The following is a 27720-nucleotide window of genomic DNA, read 5'->3' as shown; positions in this document are numbered from 1 at the left end:
TTTCCCTATGAATGAATGTCCTCCAAAGCTCTCGCTATGAGAAATTGAACTTTTGATTGGTGTCCACTTCAGATTTCAGCCTTGTACTCTGGTTTTTGGGTATTGGTGCTGCTCTGACCTACGTGTATCCAACAGATGGTTATGTAATTTATAATTCTGAGATACAAAACTCATCCTCTGGAGTGAAAATGCTGGCAATCTTTAAGCATTGCTGCTGCTACTCTGTTGGAGAGATTTCGTATTTCTATCTTTGCACAACTTAACCAATGTTACAAAATTGAGAGGTGATAATAAGTATGTCTGTAAAAGACTGGCTATTATGCTGGCTACTAGTCTGGGTTCAAGGCCTGAGCATTCCCTGAGCATCAGAAAAGCAGCTTTCTGGTATGCAGAAAAATACATCTCTGCTCTTATGGGAAGACTGAATTTTATGTTCTACACACCACTCCTCTTAACATACACCACATCTTAAGCCTTTCTACTAAACAGTTACATTCTTAAGGAAAATAAAATTCCTAGTAAAGGGGAGCATTTCCCACTGACCCAGTGATACTTGTTCCCTTCAGATAAGTTACTGTTATTTACAAGTGCAGTTTTAAATTTTGTTTTTAAGTCTCCATGTGTGCAGTCTAGTTTTCTGGTAGCCGGATGTCATATCCACCTGCTGCATTAAGACTATTTCTAAATTTTCAGTGTTAAAGGAGATTTAGTTGTCCATTTATTTCACTAAAAGTGCTTCAGTGACTCACGTGCTGAGGTATCTGTAGGCTGTTTCTGATAAACTTGCCTTTGGGATGAATGTGAGAGAAATTACTTACACAGAGGAAAACAGCAATTTTGTATACTGATCCACAGGTCTGGCATAGCAATGTTAGTCAGCGTCAAATGAGAACACAGCTTTTTAACTATCCAAAATGCCATCCCAGATGACAGTAATAGTCTTTGTGGCTTTCCTGATAACAAATACTGATCATGTTAAAGGTTTTCTTCATATAGAAAAGAGAGGAGAGGCTTTTTTGAGCCCTACAAACACTCAGATCAGGAGCTGAATCAAGGTGAGGTTTTGGGTGTTTTGTTGTTTGGTTGGGTTTTTTTTTTTCTTGAAACCAAGTTTAAATCACTTGTAGTCCTCACATATTTGGACATCCTGCAGGTTGCCTTTGAGACTTACAGGTGTTCTGAGTTTACAAAGACTGCAGGAAACAAGTTCCTGCAGTCTTTGTAAGATAACAAGCAGCTGAGACAAAACAGTTCCATAAAACTGGAAACTTTTAAGAGCTATGGTTTGTCTCTAAGCGCGTGCTCAGTTTCATCTATTAGTCGAAAGTTAATCCTAGTTAAGCAGGCATTTTAAAGCAAAATCTTGTGTATGAAAAACAGGAGATAGCCTAATAGGATAATATTTCAGTCATTTTAATCAGATCTAAGATTAAACTGTCAAAGGTGTCACTTCCAAAGATGTGCTATACTGGTTATTTTAGCTCAAGTGGTTATGGTTGTTCCCCTGGCCCAAATTTTACATGTACCATAGAATTTCAAACATTTTTAAGATAAGAATGTATTCCAATAAATTACTATGTAATTGAAATGTTTGAACTGCACATAGCATCTAGACTGTTGTTACAAAGCTGTGACTGCTGTGTAACCCTATAATAGCAATATAATTGAGAGTTTCACATTCACATTAAATCACATTGACCTCAAATATGCAAAGCTTTTCCTAGACGCCCCAACAGCTGCTGGGGGTTTGGCGTTCAGTGGGTAGATGTAATTTTTGGGGGGAATGCTTTTAAGACTTTGCCTTGAGGATCGTCACCCAGCTGGGAAGCAGTGCTGTGCTGCCTCTTCCCTGCATGGTGCTCTCCCTGTGTACTCCCAGCCCCTCACGTTCTTCCAGAGAAGTAATTAACTGCTTCAGGAAATGATCTCATGTAGTAGGTTTTACAGGAAACGTCCAGCTGCTGCTCTGGAAGATAAGAGAGGCTGAGTGGGGAAGGGTTGAGCTAGTGTTGGGTGGAGGCTACGCAGAGCAGCACGGATGCAGGAAGCTACAGCAGCTCAAGCCTGGGCAGGTTGTAATGGTGTTGGGAGGAGTCTCCAGAGGCAGAGCCCCTCAGAGCAGGACTGTCCCCCTGTGCTTTGCTGGAGACCTGCTGCACCAGGCCAGGAGCCACTGGTGTGAGAGAGTGCTGTGGGGAAAATGGTCTCTGCTGTGGGATAGAGGGTGCTCACAGAGGTGGGAAAGCACCATGTCTAGGCTTTAACTCCTGTGATTCCTCACCACCACACATGGTTTTAAAAGACTGTTATCGAGGCTGCAAATACCAGAGCAGGCGAGTTTCAGCTGCACCCAAGGCTTACTTTTGGCCAGAACAGGCTAAAGGGGGACTTTGACAGAAACTACACAAAAGAGGTCTGCTGATAGGCTGGTGAGAGGTGGGAAAGGGTTTTGTTGACGTCCTTGCCGTGTGTTAGGGCAGGCAGCTCCCAGGGCAGAGCAGGTCCAGGCAGGAAGGTGTCCTCTCCCTCTCCTCTGCCATGCCTGGGGGTCCATCTGCCTCCCTGATGCCTAATCCCTCTCAGGGTCATTGAGCTCATCAAAAATAAATGAGGAGTCCTGCCCTCATAAAGAGTCCTTTTCTTTCATAATATGTTGTACTGTACAGCCCTACACTGTGCAGAGTATTTGTGGGTAGCAGTACCAGTGTTGGGTGTAGAGCCATCATGGTCCGGCCCTGCTCTTCTCTTTCTCCTTGGGGGATTGGGGTCCTCAAAGAATTTGTGTTCTACAGAAATGAGAGTTTGTTCTTCCTCCTGGCTGATGGGGTTTGGGAGGGAGACCTGAGATTCACTGTGAGTGTTGCAGAAGGTGCCAGACGTCTGACTGCTTGTACAGCTAGTATAAAAGGTAAAACAAAGAGTTCTGTTCTGCTTGTGTTTCATGAGAAATATAGGGCTAGAAGTGGCCTCCTGTGTCTCCAAATCCAGAGCCACTGCAAGCCAACATGCTGTAAAATGTCGTTTAGAACTTGGCAGGCTCCAAAGTTACGTGCTTCTGCCTAAATTCACAAGTCCTCTCAGAATCTCCTGGGAATGAAGCTGTTGGAGATTGTCACTGCTCTGAGCTTTGTGCTGCACTATAGAGATTATGTCAGCCACAGAAAGCTGTGAGGGTGAGGTGATATTTGTAAGTGTCCAAGGAAAAATCTGCCTTTTTTTCCATCTTGTTTCTCTTCTCTACTCCCTTTGGGCCATGTTGGGACCACAGTCAGGCAGCAGCTGTTAAATCATGGTTTTAGAAGCACTGTGATTCATTATCCTGCAAGAAAAACAACTAAATCCACCCATCCACAGCTCTCTCAAAGACCTATCTTAAAATCTGGACAGAGTGGAGGGAGCCAGAGGGAGGAATACGGCACATAAGTGCTCAGTGTCCTATGGAGGACCCACCATGGGCTGGGTAGAGGGACTGTACCTGGCTGCTCTCCTCCTTCCCCATGGCCATGCTCCCAGCCTAGGAAGCGGGACAACCTCTCTGCAATTAGGAGGTCCCAGAAATCTCTCTTGGACTGGGATTGCCTATTCGGTTCTGCTCTTAGTGCCTCGCACAACTTCATTCATCAGGTTGGGTTATCCGTGCACAGGAAGAGGCAGGTCCATGAGATGGATTGGAAGAAGAGATAGGAGGGTGCTTGACCTCTGTGCAAGTAAATGAAAGAGCAGGAATTAATAAAAGACATCAAGAGATTTAGAAGAGGAGAGGCTGTCTGAGAAGGTACTTCAGCTCTCCCCATTGAACTCAGTTTATCATTTTAGAAAGGTTAGTTATAGGAAAACAGCAGGCTGATAGCTCTGCAGGATTCCTTGGTTGACCTTAATCAAAATATTTGCTGATATCCTGAACAAGCAAAGGCAGCTTTTCAGGTTGCCATGTGACAAACCTGGAGTCCCTCCAAAAGAGATCAGAAATGTTCTCCATCTTCTCACAACTCCCTTGTTCTAGTCCAACGTGGCAATTTTGCCGAGAACACCTCGTGCATTTGCCTTTACCCCCATCACTCGCTCCTCAGGGTGATTACACAGAGCCCTCACACACTTTGTGCCTGCCTCTCCCAGCAGCAGGGCTCCTCAATTAACAAAACTAACCAAAATAAATGTTTAAAAATGAATTTTAAAAGGAATTTTTTTTTCCCCTCTGCTGTTTTTTTCCATCCCACAATTTTCTTGAAGCTTATTGTCCTACAGTCAAGCTTTTGGATGCATCACAATGTGACTCTCGAGGACCTAAGCTAGGAAAGCTCATACAAAGAAATAGTTTAAAATATAATAAAGTCAACCTTTCATTGGCATGTTTTAGAGCAAATGTAATTATTTGAAACCCTACTTATGTCCACATAGTTTGATTTAACACAGTGAGGAAAGTTGAAGACATTTAAAGTTTTAAACTTTTAAAAAACTTTAAATTGAATTATTACAAAATCAGTCTTTTATGCAAATTATAGCTCCAGTGGAGATAGCCTTTATCATTTCACTTCCGTGCTTTTCATACCTTAGTTTTTAACAAAAGACATGAAAAACTTGCTCTGATTCTCTTTTATTTTCCAGATTTTCCTCCCCATTCGAGTTGAATTGGCATTGAAATAAACAGATGTAACCCCTTCCCTCCAAAGTCTTTGCCAGGGTGCCCCACAAGGTAAAAACATGCAGGATTAGCCTGGTTTGGGGATTGGCAGGGCGCAGGTTAAAGCTGATGAAATTAAGAACATGCAAGCTGGGCAGGAACAGGCCAGCTCCGGAGAATTAGTTCACATTGTCCTCTTGAGCAAGAGGTGTCCAGAGGAGCCTGCTGCTGGCTAGCACTTGCAGGAGCACACCAGAGGAGACCTTTCTTAGCAAGAACGTCTGGAACTGGGACAGCATGGAACCTTTTTGAACTCTATAAACACTATAAGAAAGCCTTCTTTGTCTTTTAATTGTAATTAAAATGTGTCTCTGAACATAGGTTGAAATATACATTTAATCCTTTAGTTTCCATCTGTGGGAGGATGCTTGACATATAACCACATAGACACTGTCACATGGGTTTTACTTCAGGAGAACCAATCTGCTGGACTGTACAGGATTGCCCCAAATTTGGCTGTGTTTGATAATGTTTTGCACAAAGAAATTGGATCATTATTTTTTTCACCCCTGATGCCTCTATTCCACTCTTGCACCTTGAAGTCTTTGAGCATCTTCTGCTAACCACTTGCCCAACACAAAATGATGTTATCATTAACAGGCAGACCAGCAAACAAACACCTCCCTCTGTTACCACATCACTCACCAGAAATCCCAAGTACCGGACAACCAGAGGGAGGAACAAGTCAATGCACTCACCCACTGCAAAGGATGTGAAGAAAGGAGCCAGCTGGCCAAGGAACCATGCTGTGGGAGATAGTATCAGCCAATCAGTCCAATTAATGTATCTGTTTCCCAGATAGACATTCATGATCTTATTCTGCTATCCTGGAAACTCCAATTCCTATGAAGAGTCAGGAAGCACCTTCAAGAACCAGAATCCCCAAACAGCACACCCACTATGTAGGCAGACCTCCTAACCTCACCACAAGCAGAGTCAGCTCTTATAGAGGTGGCTTCTTGCTCCACCTCCAAGTTACTGTGGAAGGTGGGGGGACTTGGTGGTGATCTCCTAATCAGCTCCCACCCAAGCCTGGCCAGACCCTGGGTGAAAGAAAACCAGTCAGGAAGGTCTCTCTTGCCTGGTTGTGGACATCATCCATACGCCAACCCTCATTCAGGGCTGGGGGTTTAACCCCAGCACTTCTGAGCAGAAGCTGATATGGGAACCTCATGAACAAAAAGCAATTAATAGCTGGGGTTCAGTTGTTAACTGCTGCCCACACTGGTAATTTCTGATCTTTAATTTTGGATATGCTGGATAATATGCTGTAATATTTTGGATATTACAAAAACTGTGCTATCAGAACCCTATTTTTCTGCTCCAAAACGCTGGTTTTGACAGTCTCTGCTATTGGCTGGCTAACAGCTTCCTTCAGCCCTCCTCCTTGCACAGCTCTTGCTTGTTTTCCTCCATAGATCAGCAGTTAAAACAAAGCTTTTAGCAAATGTGGTATTTCCTCCTCCTCCACTCTTCTGTTGTCACAGATGATTTGGCAGAACAAATATAATTTTACCTTTACCAAGTGGGTATTTTTTTCTCTTGTTGTTGTTTCAAACAGAAATTCTTTTAATGACAGTGGAAATGTTCTTTTAAATGAAGTGTGGATTTGAAATGAAGTGGGGGAAAATATCCTCCAGATTAGCTTCCTCTGATTTCACACACTTTCACTAAAATTTTTAGTAGTTTTTCATTTTATATGAGTACTTTTAACCTCATGGTTACTTGGGACATACCTAAATCCATAAAACATGAAAATAAATATTTTTTTCCCTTAACTATTTAATGTATCGCAGTTACTTGCTGTCTGCCTCTGCTGTACACTCAGTGAAGACACAGAAGTATTCCCTCAGATGGAATATTTATGGGATTCCAAAAACCAAGATTTTTGTATTGGAGGAGTTTTCTGTTCCTGTTGTCCTTGTCCACTTTGAGGAGGAGTGCCCACCCTGCACTTGTTCCCCTCCCTCCATTCATCCCCATCCTGACCATCCATGCTCCGTTGCCAAAACCTGGCATTTCATAGACTTTAATCTGAGAACCTCTGTTTCATCTAACAGATTATCATAAATTTGTTCATAAATTTATTTCATAAATCTTCATAAATTTGTTTCTGACACGGAAACGTCGTTACTTTCCCCGCACTCTCGGCACCAAAGTCCTTCCAGCACCCCGTTGCCCGACACAGCAGGCACGTTTCCTGCCTCTGTTCCCAGGCTCACGGAACAGGGCGAGGTGGGCCAGGGCCGCCCCCCACACGTACGCCTTGCGTAAGCCCCGGCTGCTCCCAGGGCTCGCTCTGGCAGTGGGGCTTTCCCCGGGGGGCGGGAGGGTTGCCGGGGCTGAGCAGGCGTTCCTCGGCGCCGGCGCCCCCCGCAGCCTCGCTGCTTTCAGGGATTGCAGGGAAAGGACGGGACCCGTCACACTGCCGCCCGCGGCTCTGCCGAGCTCTGCTCTCACAACAGCACGTGGGAAAACGCCGGCTCCTCGGATGAAAAAATCCCAGAAGCCGATCGGTCACGACCAGGGTGCTTTGTAGCTCTGGGAGGTGTTAAATAACCTGTCATCACCCTAGCCTGGTTGTTTCAGGTGTTTCCTGTATCTTGATCTTTCCCAGAAAATCATTTAAGCACCGTTATTTTTTTGCAGTTCATGGGAGAGTCCAAGATCAGAAATGTTTATTTCTGACTACAGAACACACAGTTTTACATAGACGTCAGATATTAGGAAAATGAGGCAATTTGTGTTGTTACACTTTGTTCTATCAGAACATTTTTGTCTATTTGTGCTCCTCCAATGCTTGCAAGAGATACAGATTAGAAAGAACTCGTGGAAGGGCAGGAGTAGAGAGGCTAAAATACTTTGAAAACTAGAAACACGACCAAAACCAAATTTTCACAGAGACTGCAGAGGAAGAGCTTGAGGAAGACAAAGAAATGAAGGTAAGAATGTAAATGCATTTATTTTCTAGCTAAGGTTACATTGCGTATTACAGGAAAATTCATAAAGGAATCTGGTATGTGATGAGATTTAAAGACTTAAGCTTTTTATATATTTTTTCTTTCTCTCTGCCAAAAAGTTAATCTAGGCTATAGTAACCAATGACTCCTACGCAGTGCTGGAAATGATAGCAATTGAGATTTGTTTTACCACTGCCAACAACCTGAATATTTCAGCAGCTGTGGAATTTGTTAAGAGTCAGGTGTGTGGCATGGAAGTGGACAAACACAGGATGGAAAGAAGAAATAAAAGTGAATCCTGTGTGGATGAACTCCTGGGAACTTCTGGGATAACAGGGGAAACAAACAAAAGAAAAAGGCAAAAAATAACCAGGAACAGAGGACTAACTAAAATGCAGAATGGCTGTGATGTTTAAAGCCAGACGGTCCATTCAATACAAGTAAGCTAGTCTCATGATGATGCTCATGAGTCCTATTGCAACATAGAGTCATAGAATGTTTTGGCTTGGACCTTTGAAGGTCATCTGCTCCAATCACCCTGTAGTGAGCAGGGACATCTGCAACTAGATCAGGTTGCCCAGAGCCCCATCCAACCTGACCTTAAATGTTTCTAGGGATGGGGCATTTACCACCTTTCTGGGCAACATGTTTTGAGTGTCTCACCACCTCATTGTAACAAATTTCTTCCTTCTATCTAGTAGGAATTCACCCTCTTCTTGTTTAGCAGCATTGCTCCTTGTCACGTTGCAACAGGCCCTGCTGAAATAATTGTCCCCATCTTTCCTATAGGCCCCTTTTAAGTACAGGAAGGCTGCAATAAGGTCTCCCCAGAGCCTTCTCTTCTCCAGACTGAACAACCCCAACATGTCAGAGGCTGCTTTCCCAAGCAAGGCTCCTGGGATGGAATGGTTTGCCAGCAGCTATCTCCTTGTTAGGAGCACAGGAAGCTTCAGCTCTGCCCTGCGATGGAAGGGAGGGCAGATTTTGAGGGAGCACTGCCCTGAAAAAACTTTCTCAATTTTCAGCCTTTCTGCTGCTTGGTAGAAGTTGCCTCTTGGCCGGGCTGTGGGGAACTGTGAGTAGGCAGCAGTGGGCTGGGGGCTGCCTGTGCCCTGCAGCATGGGGGCCCTCTGGGGCTGCTGGCAGCTTGTGTCCCTGGGCTCCCTAAAAGTCAGGAAAGATGACAGGGGGCTGGTGACCACAGGCTTGGCATGAGTCCTGTGGCATCCAGCTGCCTGCAGGAGATACCATTTCTTTCAGTTTTGTGCCTGGCCCCTGTGACTCCCTCTGTATTCCATTTAGTACCAAATTTTCTGTTTCCTTGGATAAAAAACAGTAGTTAGGGGACAAAATTAAAGTGACCACTGTGCTGCAGGTTGACATTGAGGCCATTATGCTTTGATGGTGCTGTTTGTGCCCCAGCATGCTTATTCTCCTGATTTGCGTGTGCTTATTTTTGGTACATTTGCTTTTCTCCAAAAGTAACACACATCAAAGCCAGTCGCTGGTAGTCAGCATCACCTTTGAGATGTTAGTGGGGTTGGCACGGTTTTCTTGCAGATGTTTTTACTGGACGTCTTCATGGGTGAATGTTTTCCTATTAGCTGTCTGAGTTTATAAACCCTAATATTTACAAAATATCAAGCATACTTAAAAAAAAAAAATTTCCTTTAAAATATAGAGAGAATTAAGAACATTTCCACTTTTTAATAAAAGTAAGGGTTTTCTAATAGGGGAAAGAAACCTCTTCTTCCAACGTTTCATTTGTAAAGACCAATATAACCCTGACACACACAGGCACAGCAGAGATGGAGACCAGTGCCTATCTGGAGAGTGCTTATCCTAGTTTTTGCATTGTTCAGCTGTGCCTCCTCACCCTGTCTGTTTCTCTGCATGGCTGACAGTTGATTGCCCTTCCTTTGGCTAGTACGTTTTTCTTTCAGATTATCCCAAGCTATTCTGACTCATTTCCCTTGGAAATAAGATCACCTTCAGCCACAAAACAGAGCCTCTCTGCTCCCAAGGATACATTTAATAACCTGAGGACTTCCAGAGGGCAGAGCTGCATGGTCACCGACATGGCCTAGGTTACACCAACTCACCTGTCTGCAGAGCCAATGGCTTTCTCGGGGTTGGCTGCCCCACCTAGAGGTGCCCCAGCAGCTCAGCTATGGGGAGCACTAGCAGTGGAGTCCAGCTGCCTGCTCTTGGCTGTCTGCTAGCTGAAACAATTGAGATAGGTCAATTGAAAATAATTGGTACAGCTGGTTTTAGTTTTTTTTTCTTTTTTTTTTGTCTTTTCTGCAGCAGAGACTAAGAGTGACAGAAGTAGGAGTTGAGAGCTGTCTGATCACTTAGAGGTTTTTTTCTTTCCAAGCCGATGCTGTACATTAATCAAGATTTTGATTGATGACCTAGTACAGGATGTAGTTAGAGCTCCCATTTAGCTCTGATTACACAGGTATTGTGACAGACATTTTTTTTTTATCAATTCCTTGGATACTTTGACTATGGCATTTTAAAGAAGTACTTAAAATAAGGGGATTGATCATGTAAGTAGCTTGGCAGCACTGAAGTCTTTCAAGTCAGTGACCCTTCAGTGTTAGCTGTGAGCTACCAGCTGAATTTCTGTGAGTTAACCTCAGCCATACTGATTCTATCCCTGCTGCCTAATGAAAAGCATACGCTCACTAGATTAAAGGCATGTCAATTTGTCATCATAAATTCATGCACTGGAGCATAAATAAAGTGGAATTTGAGTGCCTTTATAAAAGCATTTGGTGCAACAATTAATTGTTTCCCTTACCAACATTCTAAATTTTTCATGATGTGTATTCATGCCAGTAACTTAGCCATGTACTTTTGGTGATGTTGGGTGACATTGATGGCATTACTAAATTTGATTACTGGAGTCCTTTAGCACGAAGCTGTTCTTCAGCTAGAAGAACACTTACTAGCTAGAAGAATCTCTTTAAACTCTGAAAGCACACTGGCAAGGTGTGTCCCTGTTTAAGGATGGGATTTACATTATGAAAGCTGTTCTCAATCACTCATGAGTACACATGCAGTTTAGCATGGCTTTTTGACCTATTCTAGGAAAGAATTCCTGATAATTTGGTTATAGGCATCTATCAGAATCTCTACAGTTTCAGAGCACTGCTGTCCTGGTTCCGTGTAAAAAGGGGTTCAGGGCAGGACCCACACGGAACAGAACTATGTCCTTGCCTCTCCCCCCGTGAGAGAGACACTTTGGAAAAAAAATGAAGTATATTGTTTAACAAGGAACAGAAAACAAAAAAGGGAGGAAATGAAAATAATATATGCAAAGATTAGGGGAAAAATACAAAAAATAAAATATACAAAACCCTCAGAAATGGTTCCAGGGTCCCACGGAGTGAAAGGAGAACTTTCCTCTCCGAGCTCCAAGGCAGGAGTGAAATTAGAACCCACTTCTTGCCTCTTATCAGAGTGTGTGTGGGAAGGGGAGGGAATACAATGGTTTCACCCCCACCCGGGGTCCTCCCAGTTGCTGGAAGGTCACGCCCCCCTTCCAAGCCTCAAACCACAACAACTGCCTACCCACTTGTGCTTTTAGATAGCCTTTCAGCAGCTGCATCCTCTGCCTGTCACAGACAGACACCATCTGTAGCGTTTGATTTTCCACCAGTCAGGTAGGAGAGTGCACTGGAGCAGGCTATTTGTATGTGTGGCTTCATGCCATCTGTCAGTTTCTGCCCTCTTTGAGAGGAATGTGGCCACCTGGGTTTCCTGTACCCTGTACATCATCACTGGTCAGGCAGGACATGTGTTGCACAAGTCGGAGTAGGAAGAACAGTGCAGTGTTTTCCCAGCAGCTGCACTGTGACAGGACACGTGTCTCTGAGAAGTACAAGAAGTGGTGTAATATCTGCTAGTGCTCCACTAACTACAGGAGATGCTTCCCCAAAAACCAACAATACAAGCTGAAGGACCCAGATTTGTCACTGGACCAGGAGATGCCAGTCACTGACAGAAAGACCAAAGACTTGCCCAGGAATAGTCCCAGTTCAGAGGCCTGCTGTAGTCTCCAGTTGCAAGTGGTGCCTAGAGAGGGTTTTGCAGCAGCAGTGCCAGGTCCGTGCCGGAGTTGTTTGAGCCTCTGATATCCAATCCAGTGGCACACCACATGCCAGCCTGCTTCTGCAGGGACATGGCTTCTGCATATACTTTCCCATCCTTCATGCCATGAGCTGCAGAAGCCCATTATAGTTTAGTGCTTTGCAAGTAAGTGTAGTTCCTCCATAGCAACACCTTGCATTAGTGGCAGAGCAAAACAGGAAATAAACTTCTGGGTTCCCAGTTCATTTTACTTTCTTTTATTCTGCCAGATTTGAAATTCTTTAGTTCCACTTCCATCTCCCTTGATCTGCCTCATCTTTTGTCCTGCAATACTTGTGTGGGTACCCTCTCCCTCCTCTACAAAGATGAAAATTCTTAAGAATGTGGCTCAGGGCCTGCGGAAGAGAAAATAAAAAATGCAGGACTGTTCCAAACTCTTACTTGAGCAAGAAAATTATTTCTGGAGAACATTTGTGAATTTTAGTTCAAATCACTCACTTCACCACAGCCACAGAGTTGCATCATGTAAGATTCAAAATGTCACTGTTTTTATGGGTTTTTTTTTGGTTTTGTTTTGAGGCAGATACTTATCTCCTTACCCTAGACTCTGGCAGTGTCCTTGTCGCCTCCATTAAGGCTGACCTATAAAGCCCATCACTTGCAAGGTAGCTCAACATTTGTATTTCAGCATGGTTCCTTCATTTCCACTTCCCTTTTTTTTGGTCTTTTTAGACCTGAACATAACATTTCCACATTTCACAGTGGCTTTAGACCTCCCTTGCCTGTGAGTTGCAACAGCAGTGCATTGGCTGGAGTAACTTTGAAAGTTGCCATGCTTGCCACAGAGAAGTCTGAAAAGTTGAGGCACACACAAAGCATAGATTATAGCTCCACTGACAAGTTTAGTATTTGGAGGATTATCTAGAAAAAAATAGTATACTGAGTCCTAAAAGAACCCTTAATTTTATGGCTTATTTTCTCTCTTCAATGTAAACAACAAAAGCAATGCTCAGGCTTCAATTCTCACTCTGAATTCTCTCCTTTTTCAGAAATGTCTGCACTTCATGAGAACACCTACTCGGGCTCTAGGTACTCTCCAGTCTAAATACTGGACAATACACACTTAAGGTCTGAAGCAGATCCAGTCAAATACATCTCACCCTTTTTGCTAGAGGCCCAAGGAAAAACCTCTTTGGTGACCAGAGCACCCCTCCCTGAAGCAGTTACAACCTAAATCCTACTGACAGCACTGTATCAAGCCTCCCTCAGCCCAGCTGAAAGTTTCTGGCTGCTGAGTATTGCATAATGGCTCTCCTGACCTCCTCACGTCGAGCAGACAGCATCCTAGTGCAGGCTCTATTTCCCTTGCATCCCTTGGCCTCACAGGAGTGCCTCAAAAGCACAGTGATAACTTCTCTCTGGAAAACAGAACTGTGGGCTTGCACTCTTGTCTTCCTTCACAGAGCTTCATATGACAGTTCCATTGCTTACCTGGTAGTAATGTACACAGAACCGACGACTCCTGCCATATCACACAGATCTTTTTGCAGTTTATATTCTTGGGATGATTAGATTTAAAGAGAAGGATCAATAGCAGGTCTAACGGTGTTGACAGTGGCTTCACTCTAGCACTTAGTTTCTAAGTATAAAAAGGCTACTCCTGGCTCAGGGATCAGTATTTTAATTGCCTATTTCATTGGCAGTTAAGGATGAGTACTGTTGTACAAGATAGTATGTCTTACTTATTGTGGCAGGTCTAGTCTCCCTGACAGAAAGCTGACAAAACTCAGGGCTTGCCAAAGACCTGACAGAGGTGGGTTTGGTGCCTCAAAGCCATTAAACACCACCTCATAGTGATTAACCAGCATCTCAGGGCCCAGGCCCTTAATCTGTCTTTGTTATGGACCTGACCCCAACTGATTAGAACACTCATAGGGCACACTCAGCTAGGGTATAAATGAAGCCCTGAGAGAGAGACCATTTTTGAGCTGGTTCTTCTCAGAACAAGCAGGCTTTTCAGCCATGAACCCTCCCCTTGGATATACAGGACCCCATACAAGGATACTTCTGTGGACTGGAGAACTGCATCCAGCTCTGGAGCACCCAACACAGGAAGGACATGGGCCTGCTGGAGTAGGTCCAGAGAGCCATGAAGATGATCAGAGGATTGGAAAACCTCTCCTAGGAGGACAGGCTGAGAGAACTGAGGTTGTTCAGGCTGGAGAAGAGAAGGCTCTGAGAAGACATTGTATCAGCCTTTCACTACATAAAGGGAGCCTATAAGAAAGCTGGGGAGGGGCTTCTTACAAGGTCCTGTAGTGATAGAATGAGGGGTAACAGGTTCAAACTGGAAGAGGGTAGACTTAGGTTAAATGTAAGGAAGAAGTTCTTCACTGAAGGTGGTGAGGTGCTGGAACAGGTTGCTCAGAGAAGTGGATGCTCCAGCACTGGATCTGTTTAAGACCTGGTTGGATGGGGCCTTGCACAACCTGGTCTAGCGGGAGGTGTCCTTACCAATGGCAGGGGGTTGGAACTAGATGGTCTTTAAGGTCCCTTCCAAACCGAACCATTCTATGATTCTATGACTGAGTGAGCCTCACCTCCCATTTTGGGCAAGTGATACCTTCCTGGGTACACTTGTGTGGGAGGTTTCCCTTTGAGTGACCATACACACATTTTAGTTCATCCTTCTAGAAAGAATATTCTCTGAAGTTTATTAATTAGTTGTGTGGTGGTATATTTCTGACTGGCATCCAGACCTGTCATTTAACTTTGTCAGAAGGAGTGCCAAGTAATTTTGATTACAATAAATCCACATTTTGCTGCCATCCGTTTTGTGGGTGCCTCCCTGACAGCTACCTAGCTCAAACTAAGCACAGGTTCATAAAGTAGCTTGTGCTCCACAGAGCAACTGGTACTTAAGAAACAGCACACATTAGAGTCCTCAAAAGCACCTTTAGTACCAGCTGGGGACCTGTGGCCATGGAAATGAACAAATGTGGAACTAACACGAACTGGCAATTCAAATATGCCCTTTGAAGTAGTCTAAGATTTGCTTTAAAAAGTAAAATGAGAGCCTACGGCAGCAGTAAAGAGCTGGAATGGAGCTGACAGAACGACCACGGTCAATGGCAGGTCCTGCCTTTAAACAAACTATACTGCCAGCCGATTAGAATACAGCTACTTAGGTGGACCTGGCACACAGATACTAAAGACAATACACAACAGAGTCACTTTAAACAACTAGCTCCTGTAAAACTTTGCAGCAGAATATAAAGTAGAATATTCATCTGATCAAACCTCTGCATCAAGTAAACTAGGAGTGCATTTATTCAATACAGACCAGTAAGAAGCTCAAGTTGAAGTAACTCCTTACCAAAAAGTCTATAGCACAACTAATTTTCACTTTAAAATGAAAGACAGCCTAACCTTGAAAAAGCATTGGAAGTGCTAGTGCTAGATAACAGATATGCAGCATGTTTTATCCTTTTGCTTTCTTTTTTCTCCTCCTTAAAAGATAATGCTTTTTGATGGAACAAGTTCTGATCTAAGTGGAAATGAATAGATATAGGTAGCAAAGGAAAGTTAGGCTTTAATAGATAATCTACTCTGGCATCTTTGAGCATGAAACTGCAGGACAGATGAACAGTAGAGGTGGAAAACCACAGCTCTATTGGAGTAACTTCTACAAATACCTGTTAACATTCAATAGCCATTACTTGGATATGTGAATGGAAAACATTGGAATATTTTTCAGTCTCCAGGTTTAAATATTTTGGCAGGGAAGAAGCATTTTTTACTTTGCATAATAAATGCAAACTAAAGTCCCAACCTTAAAAAACAGTGGTGATGGAAATAAATACAAGATGAAGTATATGATTGCATCAGTGCATGAAGAGTATATGAAATAAATCTTAAGATTACAAGGGTAAGCATTATTGTAGAAACAATGGAGAGCAACAGGGAAACTTCAAATCAGTGCCCAATACACCCCTGAAACACTCTCTACAAAGCTGCAATTTAAGTTACTTATGGCTGATAAAAGTAGGTGAGGTCCCTCAAACTTTCTGATACTGCAGTGCTTGGCCTGTCAGAATCACAACGTAGCATATTTTACCCCAGAGATACTGTTCTTCCATATGACAGAACCTCTTTGAGAGGTTCTTCAGGAAAAGTGTGTCACAGTAAGTCTGTCATTTACTTTAAATCAATTATGGCAGCTTTACTCTTGTGGCAGAGGTGGACTTCTCATTTCTAGTCATACCTAGGGTGACCTTAGCACATCTGTGATCACTGTACCTAATAGCAAGGGTGTTGCAGTGGACCAGAAAGTTCACAGACTCAGTCTCAGAAATCAAGCTTAAGCATCTCCTTAAGAACAAAGGAAATTAACAGAAAAAGGACTTAATGAGTGTAAATCAGTACTTAAAAATATCAAAGAGTGATCTGAAATATCAGAGAGCCTACCGTGGCATTGTCCTTTAAAGAGCATTTTAACATTTAAAATCTCTTAGTAGCCTTTAAGACAAGCAGAATCCCATAAAGTGGCTAACTCTATGTCAACTGTTTCATGACCAAGACAGCTGAAAACAGTGTAAGCTTCTAAATACTCCCAGAGCACTTACCTTTGTGTTTGCTAACCCTTCACTGCCAACTGGCCCCTGCAATCCAACATTAACCTGACAGTGGTCATTCTTCCTCCTGCCACACACATCACTTTTTTGACATATAGTTTAGTTGGAAAGATTCTACTGTTAATGTACAACCCCCTTTCTCACCCTAGATCATGCTTCCTGCTGCAGTTCTGGGGTATTATCTTCCATATTAAGTGATACATAGGAAAGCTTTAGCTGAAAAGTTAAATCATAGAACAGAACCAGCCCTGTTCTACCCCAAACCAAGACAATACTATCACATTACAGGTTATGCAAAAACTTAGGGTTCTTGCCTATCAAACAGAAAGGTAGATATTTCTTTTAATTGTTTTAGTAATGAAGTCAAACAGCTTCATCAGATGGATTTCTCATCGAAACACCACAAGAATGTTCAATAATGAGACTACACATTCTTGTCAGAGAAACTGGCAGGGCAACTCCTCCTTTCTATCTATTGATCTTAATCACCCAGATTAACTTTAAATGCCATTATAAGTAACTTCAAATAATTGTAACTTACACTAAACTGGATTTCCTGGACTTGGGCAAAGCTGCAAGATGAAGCACCCTCCAGGTCTCCAAAATGCAAACACCTTCAACCCCTCCAAATCTGACATTCCCAGTAAATGGGATTAATTCAATGAGCAGATCTTTTCTGGAAGTGGAACTAAGCTCTCCTAACAGTAGGGAAATTTAGGGAAAGTTAAGCACATTAGAGGACAACAAGGTGAAAAAACTACTCCCCATTCAGGTTGCTGTAGTCTGGAAGAGTCTATAAGAGCAAATGAGTCTCCAAAAAGGATGTAGTTCTAAAAAAGACTCAAGCCAGCAATTAGCCATTTGTTTTAACTGCACTATTTGATTCAGGAAAATTAATCCATACAACGTGATCTTAATTTGCTTTTGAAAGACAATTAAAACTCAACTGTTACAGGCTTATGCCAAGGGTCACATACAGGAGGCTGCCAGCAGCTTGCTCAGCTGAGCTAACACTAACTAGAAGCAGTCACACCCATGGAGCCACAAAGAATAAATGCATTCAGGAACGACCGTTCTTTGTTTTATTGAATGGCTGAAGCAGGACTATAATCCAGGTATATTTAAATCAAGTGTTGGTCCACTCTTATCAAAAAGAATTGATTTTTAATAACATCAACACAAATGGAAGGAATATGAAGCATCATAATAGGAACTTTGAACTGTACATGACATGACACCATGATCAGATTGGCGCTACTTCAATATTTATAGACTCTCCACTGTATAGATCAGCCACACTAGTGTCATTTACCTCCAAATCATTAAAGTTTTAGGTAAAGGATCCTTCTTCCTACAGCTCACATCTGAGCCATCAACACAAGCTCAAAATGCCATTTGTGCCACTAGAATTGTAGTCTTGTAGAAATATTCCTATATTTGATATTTTACTAAAGAATAATTACTATCCTCTCTGAAGTTACATATAGCCATTAGAAATATTTACATCAAACATTTACAACTGGTTCATAATGTACAACACAACTGTTTAGCTATAATTTCTAATCTTCCAGTGTAAAAGTTTCAAACAACATGTTGCTATCTATTTCAATTTATCTGCTTTGCACACAGTCACAGGCAATACAGGGCATTTCAAAAACTCATGTTGCATTATAAAAAAAATGGAATGATGTCACTTAACAGTTACTTAGGGGATTGATTTTTTTTTTTTTTTGAACAAGCAGATTTCAATTTCTAAATCTCATCTGGTGCTACTACTAACATTTAAAATAGGTTTGAAAGGGGAAAAAATACTTAGAAATAAATACACCTTTAAAAAAAATCCACAATTAACCATGTCAGAGTATGTTTTCCACGTAGTTTAAAGGAGAAACATCTTCTCTCCTTCAGAAAATCTACTCTTCATCACTTCCTTGTGCTGAATTACAGTGCAGTTCAATCCATTCTTATCTTCTGATTTGTCATCCTATAAATAATGCTGTCATACCCAGGATCCATGTTCCAGAGGTTGTAGGAGATGACTATCACAGCTAAAGCAAGACCTATCATCATCCACAGAATAATGTTGAAGATTACAGAGTAGTTGTAGTTATATGGATAGGCAAGGTTATAGGGATTTTCTGTTTCACTCTGTAATAAAAAAAGTATTAAAGTTAGCTTGCATAGAAAACACATCCTGACTACATCAAAAACCCGAGCCATCTGAACAGGAGAGATGCATTTTCAGGACATCCAGCCAGGATGATGCCAAGCCCTGCACCTGGGACCAAGTAACCTCACGTGACAGCGCAGGCTCTGCAGAGAGAGAGCCAGAGGTCCTGGTGGACAAGGTGAACAGGAGTCAGCAGTGTGCCCCTTCAGTGACAAAGGGCAACTGCATCCTGAGCTGCATCTGCAACGTAGGCAGCAAGTCAAGGAAAACAATATTTTCCCCAGCCAAGCAGGCAGGACTTGCATGCATTGCTGTAACGGGGAGAAAACGACAGAAATGCAAATTCTAACAAGACATAAGGGAAAAAGTTTTCACAGTGAAACTGGTTAACACTTCGGAACAAGCTGTCCAGAGAGGGTCCAGGACTTCCAGCCATGGATTTTTCAAAAACTTGGCTGGACAAGGACCAGAGCAGCCTGATCTAACTCCTAAATTAAACCTGATTTGAGCAGTAGGTTGGACTACATGACCTTGAGTGACCCACTACAACTAGAATTACTCTATGATTAAGTGAAGCTCAAGACAGGCAAGCTGACCTCTTTGCACTCATGCCTAAATCACAGTCAGTATTCCAGTCATTAAAAAAAAAAAAAAAAAAAAGTTACTCTCAAGTGATTCAGTTTGGATCACTTTCAATAAATATAAATAAATAAATTATAGGTAGAAAAATGTGCACCTCTTACCTGTGAAGAAGACTGGAGAATGGAGCGAGTCTTTCTCGTGAGGGGAGAATTAAAAGTCTTTACAGCCACCACTTCTACTACTGCATTCCCACTATACAGATTAAACATCTCATCTGCAAACTGGAAAAGCAAAAGTGATTTCATTTAAAACCTACACTGTAGCCAAGAATTAAGAAGAGTTTTGTTAGCAATACATACTAAACTGTAGTATGTCAGCCTGAGGAATAAGTAGGTTATGGAAAATTGTAAAAATTTTCACTATTTTAGAATTGCGCTAAGATAGTGCCAACTTTCACCTGGTTTGGAACATCTCTTTAAAATACCTTGACCACTGTTCAGCAGACTGTAGCTTATGACTGTTTTATGGGCTGTAACTCATTCCTTCATCAAATTTACAAAAGGCCCACGATCATATAGTTTTCCCAGTTGTATGTCCCCCAGTTTCAACAAAATATTTAGGTTTTCAACCTTCCACTGGGAAATTATGAAGCTGGATATTTTGATCCGGTCCAAAGACTAATATCTCTAGTATTTAAATACATTTGCTTAACTCCAAAGAGTAATTTTTAGAGAAAACAATTATTTGACCTAGCAAATTCATGCTTTTACATTTTTCCATCATGCTTTTGAAACTCTCAGAAGTGACTGGTCTTTATACTGAAGACTTTATCTAATGATTACGTACGACTGAAATAATTATTTTCTTGAGCACATTGATAGATGAACATCAGTTATTTTAGAGGCTTGGAAATTTAGATTTATACAGCACTTTGGGCAAGGGGAGACTAACCACTGCACCATGGGATAAAAGATATTTCCACATTTCTGAGAGCCAGTTTTTGTGAGACATACTGGTAGTTTTATACATAAGGTAACTTACTGAGGAAAAACAAACATATCAAGTCACACTGATAATGTGGCTTCAAGATATTCCTACTCCTTTACACAAGGTGTCTAATATGTTGTAGAATCATGTCAACACATTCCAGAGTGACAAATTTTGGCATTTGGTTTTATAACGGAATAACTATATTTCAAAAACCAAACAAAACCAAGCCCTAGTCAAGGAACCCCTAATGAAGCAACAACTTAAAGCCGAAGACAGTCTAACTCTCTTGTAGTTAATTATTTCCTTAGTACTCTTGTAAGTTTTGTTCATTAGGTAGAAAGTATACCTTTTGCAAAGAGTCTACAAGAATTTGGGAAGCGTCCTTGAACTGCTGAGAGTCTTCCCCATACCGCTTTCCAACCTCTTCCAAACCAGACAGTTCCAGAGAATACAGGTCTGGAGAATGATCTTTGGCTAAGTGCTTGTGTCGAGACAGCTTTGGCACACCATTGAAGGCAGAAAGAAAATTAATTCATACACAGGTTACTTTAAAAAACACATTTCATGAAATCAGTTTGCTGGACCTACTCTAGCCTCATGTTTCACAGTCGTATTCCATATTATTAGGAAGCAGAATTCTTGCCAGCTTAACAAGATGTTCACAACTGTTTCTTTTGTTACTCTACAGAAGAAGGCAGACGATCATCATGTGTCATCTACGCCTAACTCAAGGTTATATATAAGTAATATAGAGCTCCAGTAAAAATAAACATTTTACTTATTCACATCAGAATCCTTGTTCTGTAATTGCCATAAAAATAAAACTTGGAGGGAAAAAAACACCAAAACAAACATGCAGCTACGATACCTGGACACCACTACTCCCTCCACTGAAGGTGGCCCTGGCAAAACTGAGTAGGTTGCAACTTCTACCTTGCTGTTGCCCACGTACAGAAGCAGCTTACTTAAGGAATATCATCCCATTGTCATAAAATCCAACCTATATAATCCAAATTATCTCAAAGGAGATTAGTGATATTGTTGCACTTCTACAGGTGTGAAGCTCCAGCACCGACATTTGCCTGCACAAGAGAACAGGCTCAGAAAGCAAGTAATTTAATCTGTTCCTATCTTCCCTTCTACTTTAACTATGGCATTTCTAGTCTGCAAGGCAAAACCAAGCTGTTCTACCTCATTTACTCAAAAGCCTCATTTCTCTTCACCAGACCGTCATCTAATGTGAACCTCAAAGTTTTTCATGACTGTCTTTTACTTTAAGTAGCTGAGGGCTGCAGCTTAAAGGAAAACAAACAAAACAAACAAAACAATTAAAAAAAAAACCAAACAAACAAACAAACAAACAAACACAACAAAAAAACCCACAGCAACAAGACAGTAGCTTCTTATGAAAAAGATCATAAGAAGCTTTTTGCTTAAAATATCTGAATTAAAAGCTCACCCTTCCACTGGAACATTTCTATCACCACTACTATTCACACTACAAAAGTCACTCCAGTCTTTTCAGATCAAATGTTATGGTGATATTCTGAAGTAAAATGGTAGACAACACATTCTTCACTAGCATTATACTTCTCAAGCAAGAAAACAAGGAAAGCCCTGGCAAATTCTTCCTGAAGTTCTTTGTGTCTTTGGGAATGCAGAAATAGCAGCTCAGAATTCCCCATTCTCACAATACAAAACAAACTACAGATGATTAAGGTTTTCATTTTCTTCTGCCAGTGATAAGGTTGATTCAAATAGCTTGAGAATGCATTATTTAAACGGATGCAACCAACTGATGACACACTTGAATATATTTATCACTGGTTTCCAAGCAGCCTGCCTACAGCTTCTCTACCTTTAAAGGAGATCTCTGAAGTTTGCGATGCAGGATGGGGAAAGTGTTTAAAAAATAATAATCTTACCAAGCTTGCAATATCATGTAGGACTTGTAGTTCTGACAGAAAAAGCAAGTCAACCTGGCGAAAGAGGGAGGAAGAAAGACAGTTATTTTCTTAGATGAAAACAAAGTTAGAGAAGTCTCATTTTCTTGCAAGTCTCAGTATTTTCTAATAGGTTATGTTAATCTTTTGTTACAGCATCAGAACATGATAGAAGGAAATTACTCTTTCAGTAAAGTTACTTCAAAGAAGAACTTAAAAGTTACAACTTAGAACTCATTAGGAAAAAAAAGGAAAAAAGGAAAAGTAAAAACATAAGCTAATTAAAAAAATTTAGGGGGAAAAAAAATATCATAAGAGCCTCCATCAGTTAAAGTTTTTTTACCTCATTGTTTCTGCTGAGAGAGTTGAGAGGAAGGGAGCTGAGAATAGAGTTGTCCTGGAACAAGCGGTTCCGCAGCTGGCGCAGTGTGACGGAAAGATCTTCAAACACAGAGTTTGCCTTGCCCACCATGTACACTCTCTGCAGGGACAGCCACTGTTCAACAGCAGCACAGGGCAGCTTGCAGTCCCACATCATTAACCAATCATACTTGCAATCTCTCCCAACAAAAAATACTTCATATCATCAACTCAGTTTGCTCCAGCCACACAAGTGGATAGAATTTTACTATCTAGAACATCTGGAATCAGAACTGAGGCAGTACTCACCTCCTCACTGGGGGCCAGCTGCAGGACCACAGGAGTTTCCTCAGAGAACAAAGTATGAATTGCATTCGCAACACTGTCAAGACTGAAAGGAACAGCCTGGAAGACAAAGTGTAGTTAAGAGTTTTGGTTAAAACGGCCTAACAATGTAAAAGGGGATAATTTGCTTATCTACAGAAGTCTGGAAAAATAAGACAACCTCTTCTTGAGCAAAGAGTGTGAATGTTTCCAAAGTGACAATAAGCAATAGGAGCTAATGTGCAAAACATCAACTGTGTTATCTATGAACAGACCATTTAGTTGTATATGTGGCAAATACAGTATATTTTTAAGAACTCCAAGGGGCCATGACTGTGTAACTAAGAGGCTTACTTAAGCTAAGAGTAGAGCCTTCTCTACCAGTAAAGCCAGATCAACAAACACTGCGGCAATGAAAAGGGTAAACCAATCCTAGTCCAAATGGAAAGTTATGAACCACAGAGAACTGATGAATGAAAATATACCAGTAGAAAGGCCAGCAGCTGAAACATGAAAGAAAAAAGCCATATTAAAAAAAAATATAAGAATAAAAGAAATCCTAGCACAGTATAGTGCCATTACTGGCAAGCCAATAAAACTGTTAGTTTTTCTAAATGCTTAACTCTGGGTTCATCTACAAAGAACCAGAACAGCACATTTCCATTCACTAAACAGCATAAAAATACTTTTTCTAATTAATTTTAGTAAATAAGTAGGTTAGGATAATTTGTATCCAACAACCCTGAACATGGACTCTGTTGTGATCATTTGAAACTATTCTTGAATATTGGAGAACCAGTACTTTTGACAGGAGACACCTGGGACACCTCATCTGAAGCTATGGCAGTAGTTAATTGAAATAATCAGAGCTTATGAATGGGAAATAAAGAAAACATGCATTATGTACACATCAGAATGTCAAAGTTACAAGTGCAAATATGACTACATTTGAGGTTTCCACAAGTTAGCAAATCCTACACAGTCAGGTGCAGACAACCCTCCAGTTTTGGTCCAGATTCCATCTCCGTGCTGGCAGCACATATCTGTGCCCAAACCAGTGAGCTGTGTGTGAAAGCAGATCTGTGTGAAGCTGAATGTTACCCAAGTTCAGTGTAAAGCCAAATAACATTAAATTAGATTAAAAGGACTATGATAGCTGTAAAAATAATTTCATAGTGAAATCATCACCTCATCTTGGGGTGTGCAACAGAGCGTCAGTATTTAAAAACTCCACTACTCAACATCGTCACTGATGATTCCACAGTTTGAATTAAGAATTACTATTTACCATTCTCTTAACAGGAGCACAGCAGCCACACAGAGCCAAAACACATGGTAAATTGCTGTGAAACAGTCTTCCAAGATAGGCAGAAGCAGAATTAACTAACTAGAAATAACCTGAAACACAACTTATTTGAAAAGGTGGTGTGGCTTCACGCTGGACGAGTAACAGCTCAAAATGAAGAACTGGTCCAATACTGCATTGAATGGATTAGAACACACAATGCATTTACAAAGGAGAAGTGAGCAGACACTGTGCAGTTACCAATAACGTGTAAGTTAACAACGAAGTGTGTGGTAAAATCATATAACAGAGAAGAGGCAATGGGCATAAACTTAAAAATGGGAAGTTCCACCTGAACACCAGAAAACTGTTTCACTGTATGAGGCTTCCCATAGAGGCTGCGGAGTCTCCATTTGTGGAGGTATCAAAACCTGATGGGTCATAGTTCTGGACAGCCTGCTCCAGCTGACCCTGCTTGTCCAGGGGGTTGGACCAGAGGATTTCAAGACTTCAAACCTAAATCATTCTCTAATACTGTGACAAGTGTGAGAAAAGAGTCTCAGCAAAGAGACAGCAACAGGTAAATGTAGTGTTGTTTGTGGTTTTCTTTTTGATACAGTATAATTCACAGTCAGGTACTTGAGGAAAACCTGAAGACTGTTTAGAGGGAGATAAAATACATCAAAGAATCAACATGATACAAAATGCTGACACACACTCAGCTGAAGGAAAGGGGAAAAAAAAAGAAGTTGTTAATGATCCTGACTATGAATCAGTAATTTAACATGGGAAGCAACAGATTCTCTGTCTCTTGGTACAAACATATTAAAACTAGATGCCTTTCAAGGAGACCATGCTTGGGTCAAGCAAGTTACTGAACTCAACACAAGAGGCCCTGAATGACCTTAAAGGCCTCTGACCCTGTGCAGGATCTGACTGGATTATTTATCTACACAGCCATCTATAGATCCATCTTCTAAGCAAAGGTATGTGACCTTCAAGGGAAGTAAGAAATAAGTGAACATCAAGGGCTCCAGCAGAGTCATGTACTTCTCATGAGATCACAAGAGGCTCCCAAATCACACACAGGTTGCAAACATGGATACTCACATTCTCAATAGGGTAAGAAATCCCTTTCACAGGCAACATCAGCTTGTCTACTCCTTTCACTGTTACCAGCACAGTAGCTCGTGGTCTGTGAAACAGATCACCCACTGCAAGCCCAGGCCAGGAAAGGTCCTATTACAAAACAGTAAAAACACCTTGTATTTCACAGGGAAAAAAAGAGAGGAGTCCTTCCCCACCATTGCAGCAAAATAACTTACTATCTTCCTAATACCTCTGCAGTACAGCCTACTGGAAATTTCATGCAGAAGAAAGCTACACTAGAATGTTTTCTTCTTGAATAATATTGTCTGAAGCTAACCATGAGGAAACTGTTGTATTTAAAAGCTGCTGATAACTTCATAGCAAAGTTTACACTACAAAGAGTTATACATACTGGCTATATAAAAAGTTATTTCCTATAATTAAATTAGAAATATTATAATCTGTATGTAATAAATGAAGGCTGAATTAACATAACAAAACAAAAATATCACCCAAAACTACCAACCAAACCAAAACTAGAACAAACCCTTTTGCAAAACACCACAGAAACAGGTTTAGGCATATTAAAACACTAACACCCTGATATTTTCAGTAGCTGAAAATAATGGGGGGGGGGAAGGAAGAAAAGTGGCAATCATAACAGTGGCCTACTAATCTAAAACTTAAAAACTTGCATATAAACATAAAAAGATTCCTTAGCAGTTTACTACAGTTATGTGGATGTAAGAGGACAGTGAAGGCTACATGGTTCATTTATTCAGGCACAAAATACAAATTCATTTATTTGGAAAGCATTCAAACAGATTTTTCCATTTATGTAAAAGACAATCTGCTTGTTTAAGTTTTAAGAAACCTATTTATTTGGATTTTAAATTAAACAACCTTGGCATTATGTTCTGCATGACTTCAAAGAAACATAAGAAAAAAACTTCTAAAGCATCATCAGGGACAAAAAAAAAAAAAAAAAAAAGGGCTTGGTGTCATTTTGTCTTAACAGGGGAGGAATGCTTTTGAGAATCCTCAGTGTAATGCATTAAGAATTCTAAATTATCTACAGTACACCTACTGCACAGTCAGTTTATGGTTTTAGATTATAGCTTTCACAGAAAGTGTGAAATGAGTGTTTGGGCCCTGCAGTGTTCCCCATACCAGGGCTAGAAGCTGCCTATATGGTGATAACCTCCAGTTTCAGGGCTTAACTGAACAGAGTAACTCAAACACTTCTTTCCCTGCCTGCTTCTGGGATTTGAAATAATGCTAATAGGGAACTATTTCTAAAGGATGCTAGAAAACCATCACAGCAAATGAATTCCAAGCTCTGGCAAAGGCATGGAGTAAGCACTGAAATGCTTTTCTTCCCATGGTAACCACATCATACCTCCAGATGATCAGTATGCCAAAAGTCAAAAAAGTCAAAAAGTCACCACCACTGCAAGAATATCCCAGCTTGTAGCTTTGAGTACCTGGCTGCACACAGACACTGTTAGAGACACTTTTCACATACTTTTTCAGCAGCCCCTCACCCCTGCTGAAACCCAGAAAAAAAATTAGTAGGCAAAATGGAATCAATCCAAGGACTCCTACTTGTGCTCCACTTTAGACATCACTAAAACTGTATTCAAAAACCCACCACAAACTAGGTTTCCAAGTCTTCAGCTTACTTCCTAAGTATCTAGTTTACTTGTTCTTACTAACTATAACTACGTCACCCAGACAAGCTTGCTGACCTGACAAAAGGCCTTGCCTTAGCCAAGCTACTTCTCACAATGTTTAAAGAGCAGAGCCCTACAGATAGCTCGTAGGCAATAAATGACAGTGGTTTCCACAGATTCTCAGTATGTGACCATGGATGGGAGGATACAGCATGTAGTTGGGTCTCAGAGGAACTGAGAAACATCACAGTAAGGACTCCACGCACTTGCTTCCTTCTATAGCTGATGATTCAAATTAGCCAGATGGCACAGCCCTTTGCTGCTCATATGACTGACATGGAAACCACCCTCTGACAAGTCACATGCCCCTCAAGGCAAACAGGATGATATTTTCTATATTCCAGCACACGACAAGATCGGCAAGTCAAGTGAGCAGCTCTGTAGCTTTAGGGGCATTTCAAAAATCAAGACTCCGAACATACTTCTTCAACAGAGAAGCCCATGGATAAGGCAGCGACATCGGGGATCCGCTCGCCAGGAATGGGCCAGCTGCCCGCGCGGAACACAACCGACTGAGGGGAGCGTAAGATGCTAAATTCATCACTGCACACACCTGAAAAGCAAAGCAAAAAGCTGTCAGGCTCCGTGCAGACTCTCCCTTAAATAATACAGGAAAAGAGCATATTGGAGCTTTCATTCCCTCTTCCCTCCTCCCATGCTGATCAGTTTATGTAACACAAGTAATAAGAACCAATTGGTTTAATGCTCTGGAATACAAAATAAGGTTTGTACAGCTGCACAGGACGCTTCTGCACACTCACCAGCAGGTTGTGAGCAGCACTGCTGTTCAGACCTGGTAAAGCTAACGCTCAGCAGAGCCAGGCAGACTCCAAAATCCTGTTAGCTCACAGGCAGCTATGCAATGACTTGG

At 41.4% G+C, this 27720-nt stretch overlaps 1 protein-coding gene across 1 annotated transcript; it reads right to left on the bottom strand.

Annotated features, from left to right (window-relative positions):
• Nucleotides 1-18326: 18326 nt before the first annotated feature.
• On the bottom strand, nt 18327-27390 carry ATP6AP2 (ATPase, H+ transporting, lysosomal accessory protein 2). The gene is given in 11 exon segments (XM_008948039.1): nt 18327-18521; nt 19287-19406; nt 20462-20525; nt 20527-20593; nt 20596-20611; nt 22041-22094; nt 22402-22539; nt 22728-22823; nt 25138-25266; nt 27272-27357; nt 27360-27390. Coding segments are annotated over 11 exon segments (996 nt in total).
• Between the last annotated feature and the right edge of the window lie 330 nt (nt 27391-27720).

Source organism: Merops nubicus, unplaced genomic scaffold (assembly GCF_000691845.1).
Source record: "Merops nubicus isolate BGI_N331 unplaced genomic scaffold, ASM69184v1 scaffold4809, whole genome shotgun sequence".
Lineage (NCBI taxonomy): Eukaryota > Metazoa > Chordata > Aves > Coraciiformes > Meropidae > Merops > Merops nubicus.
Note: the sequence above shows the minus strand (reverse complement) of the source record. Positions and strands in the feature narration are given on the sequence as shown.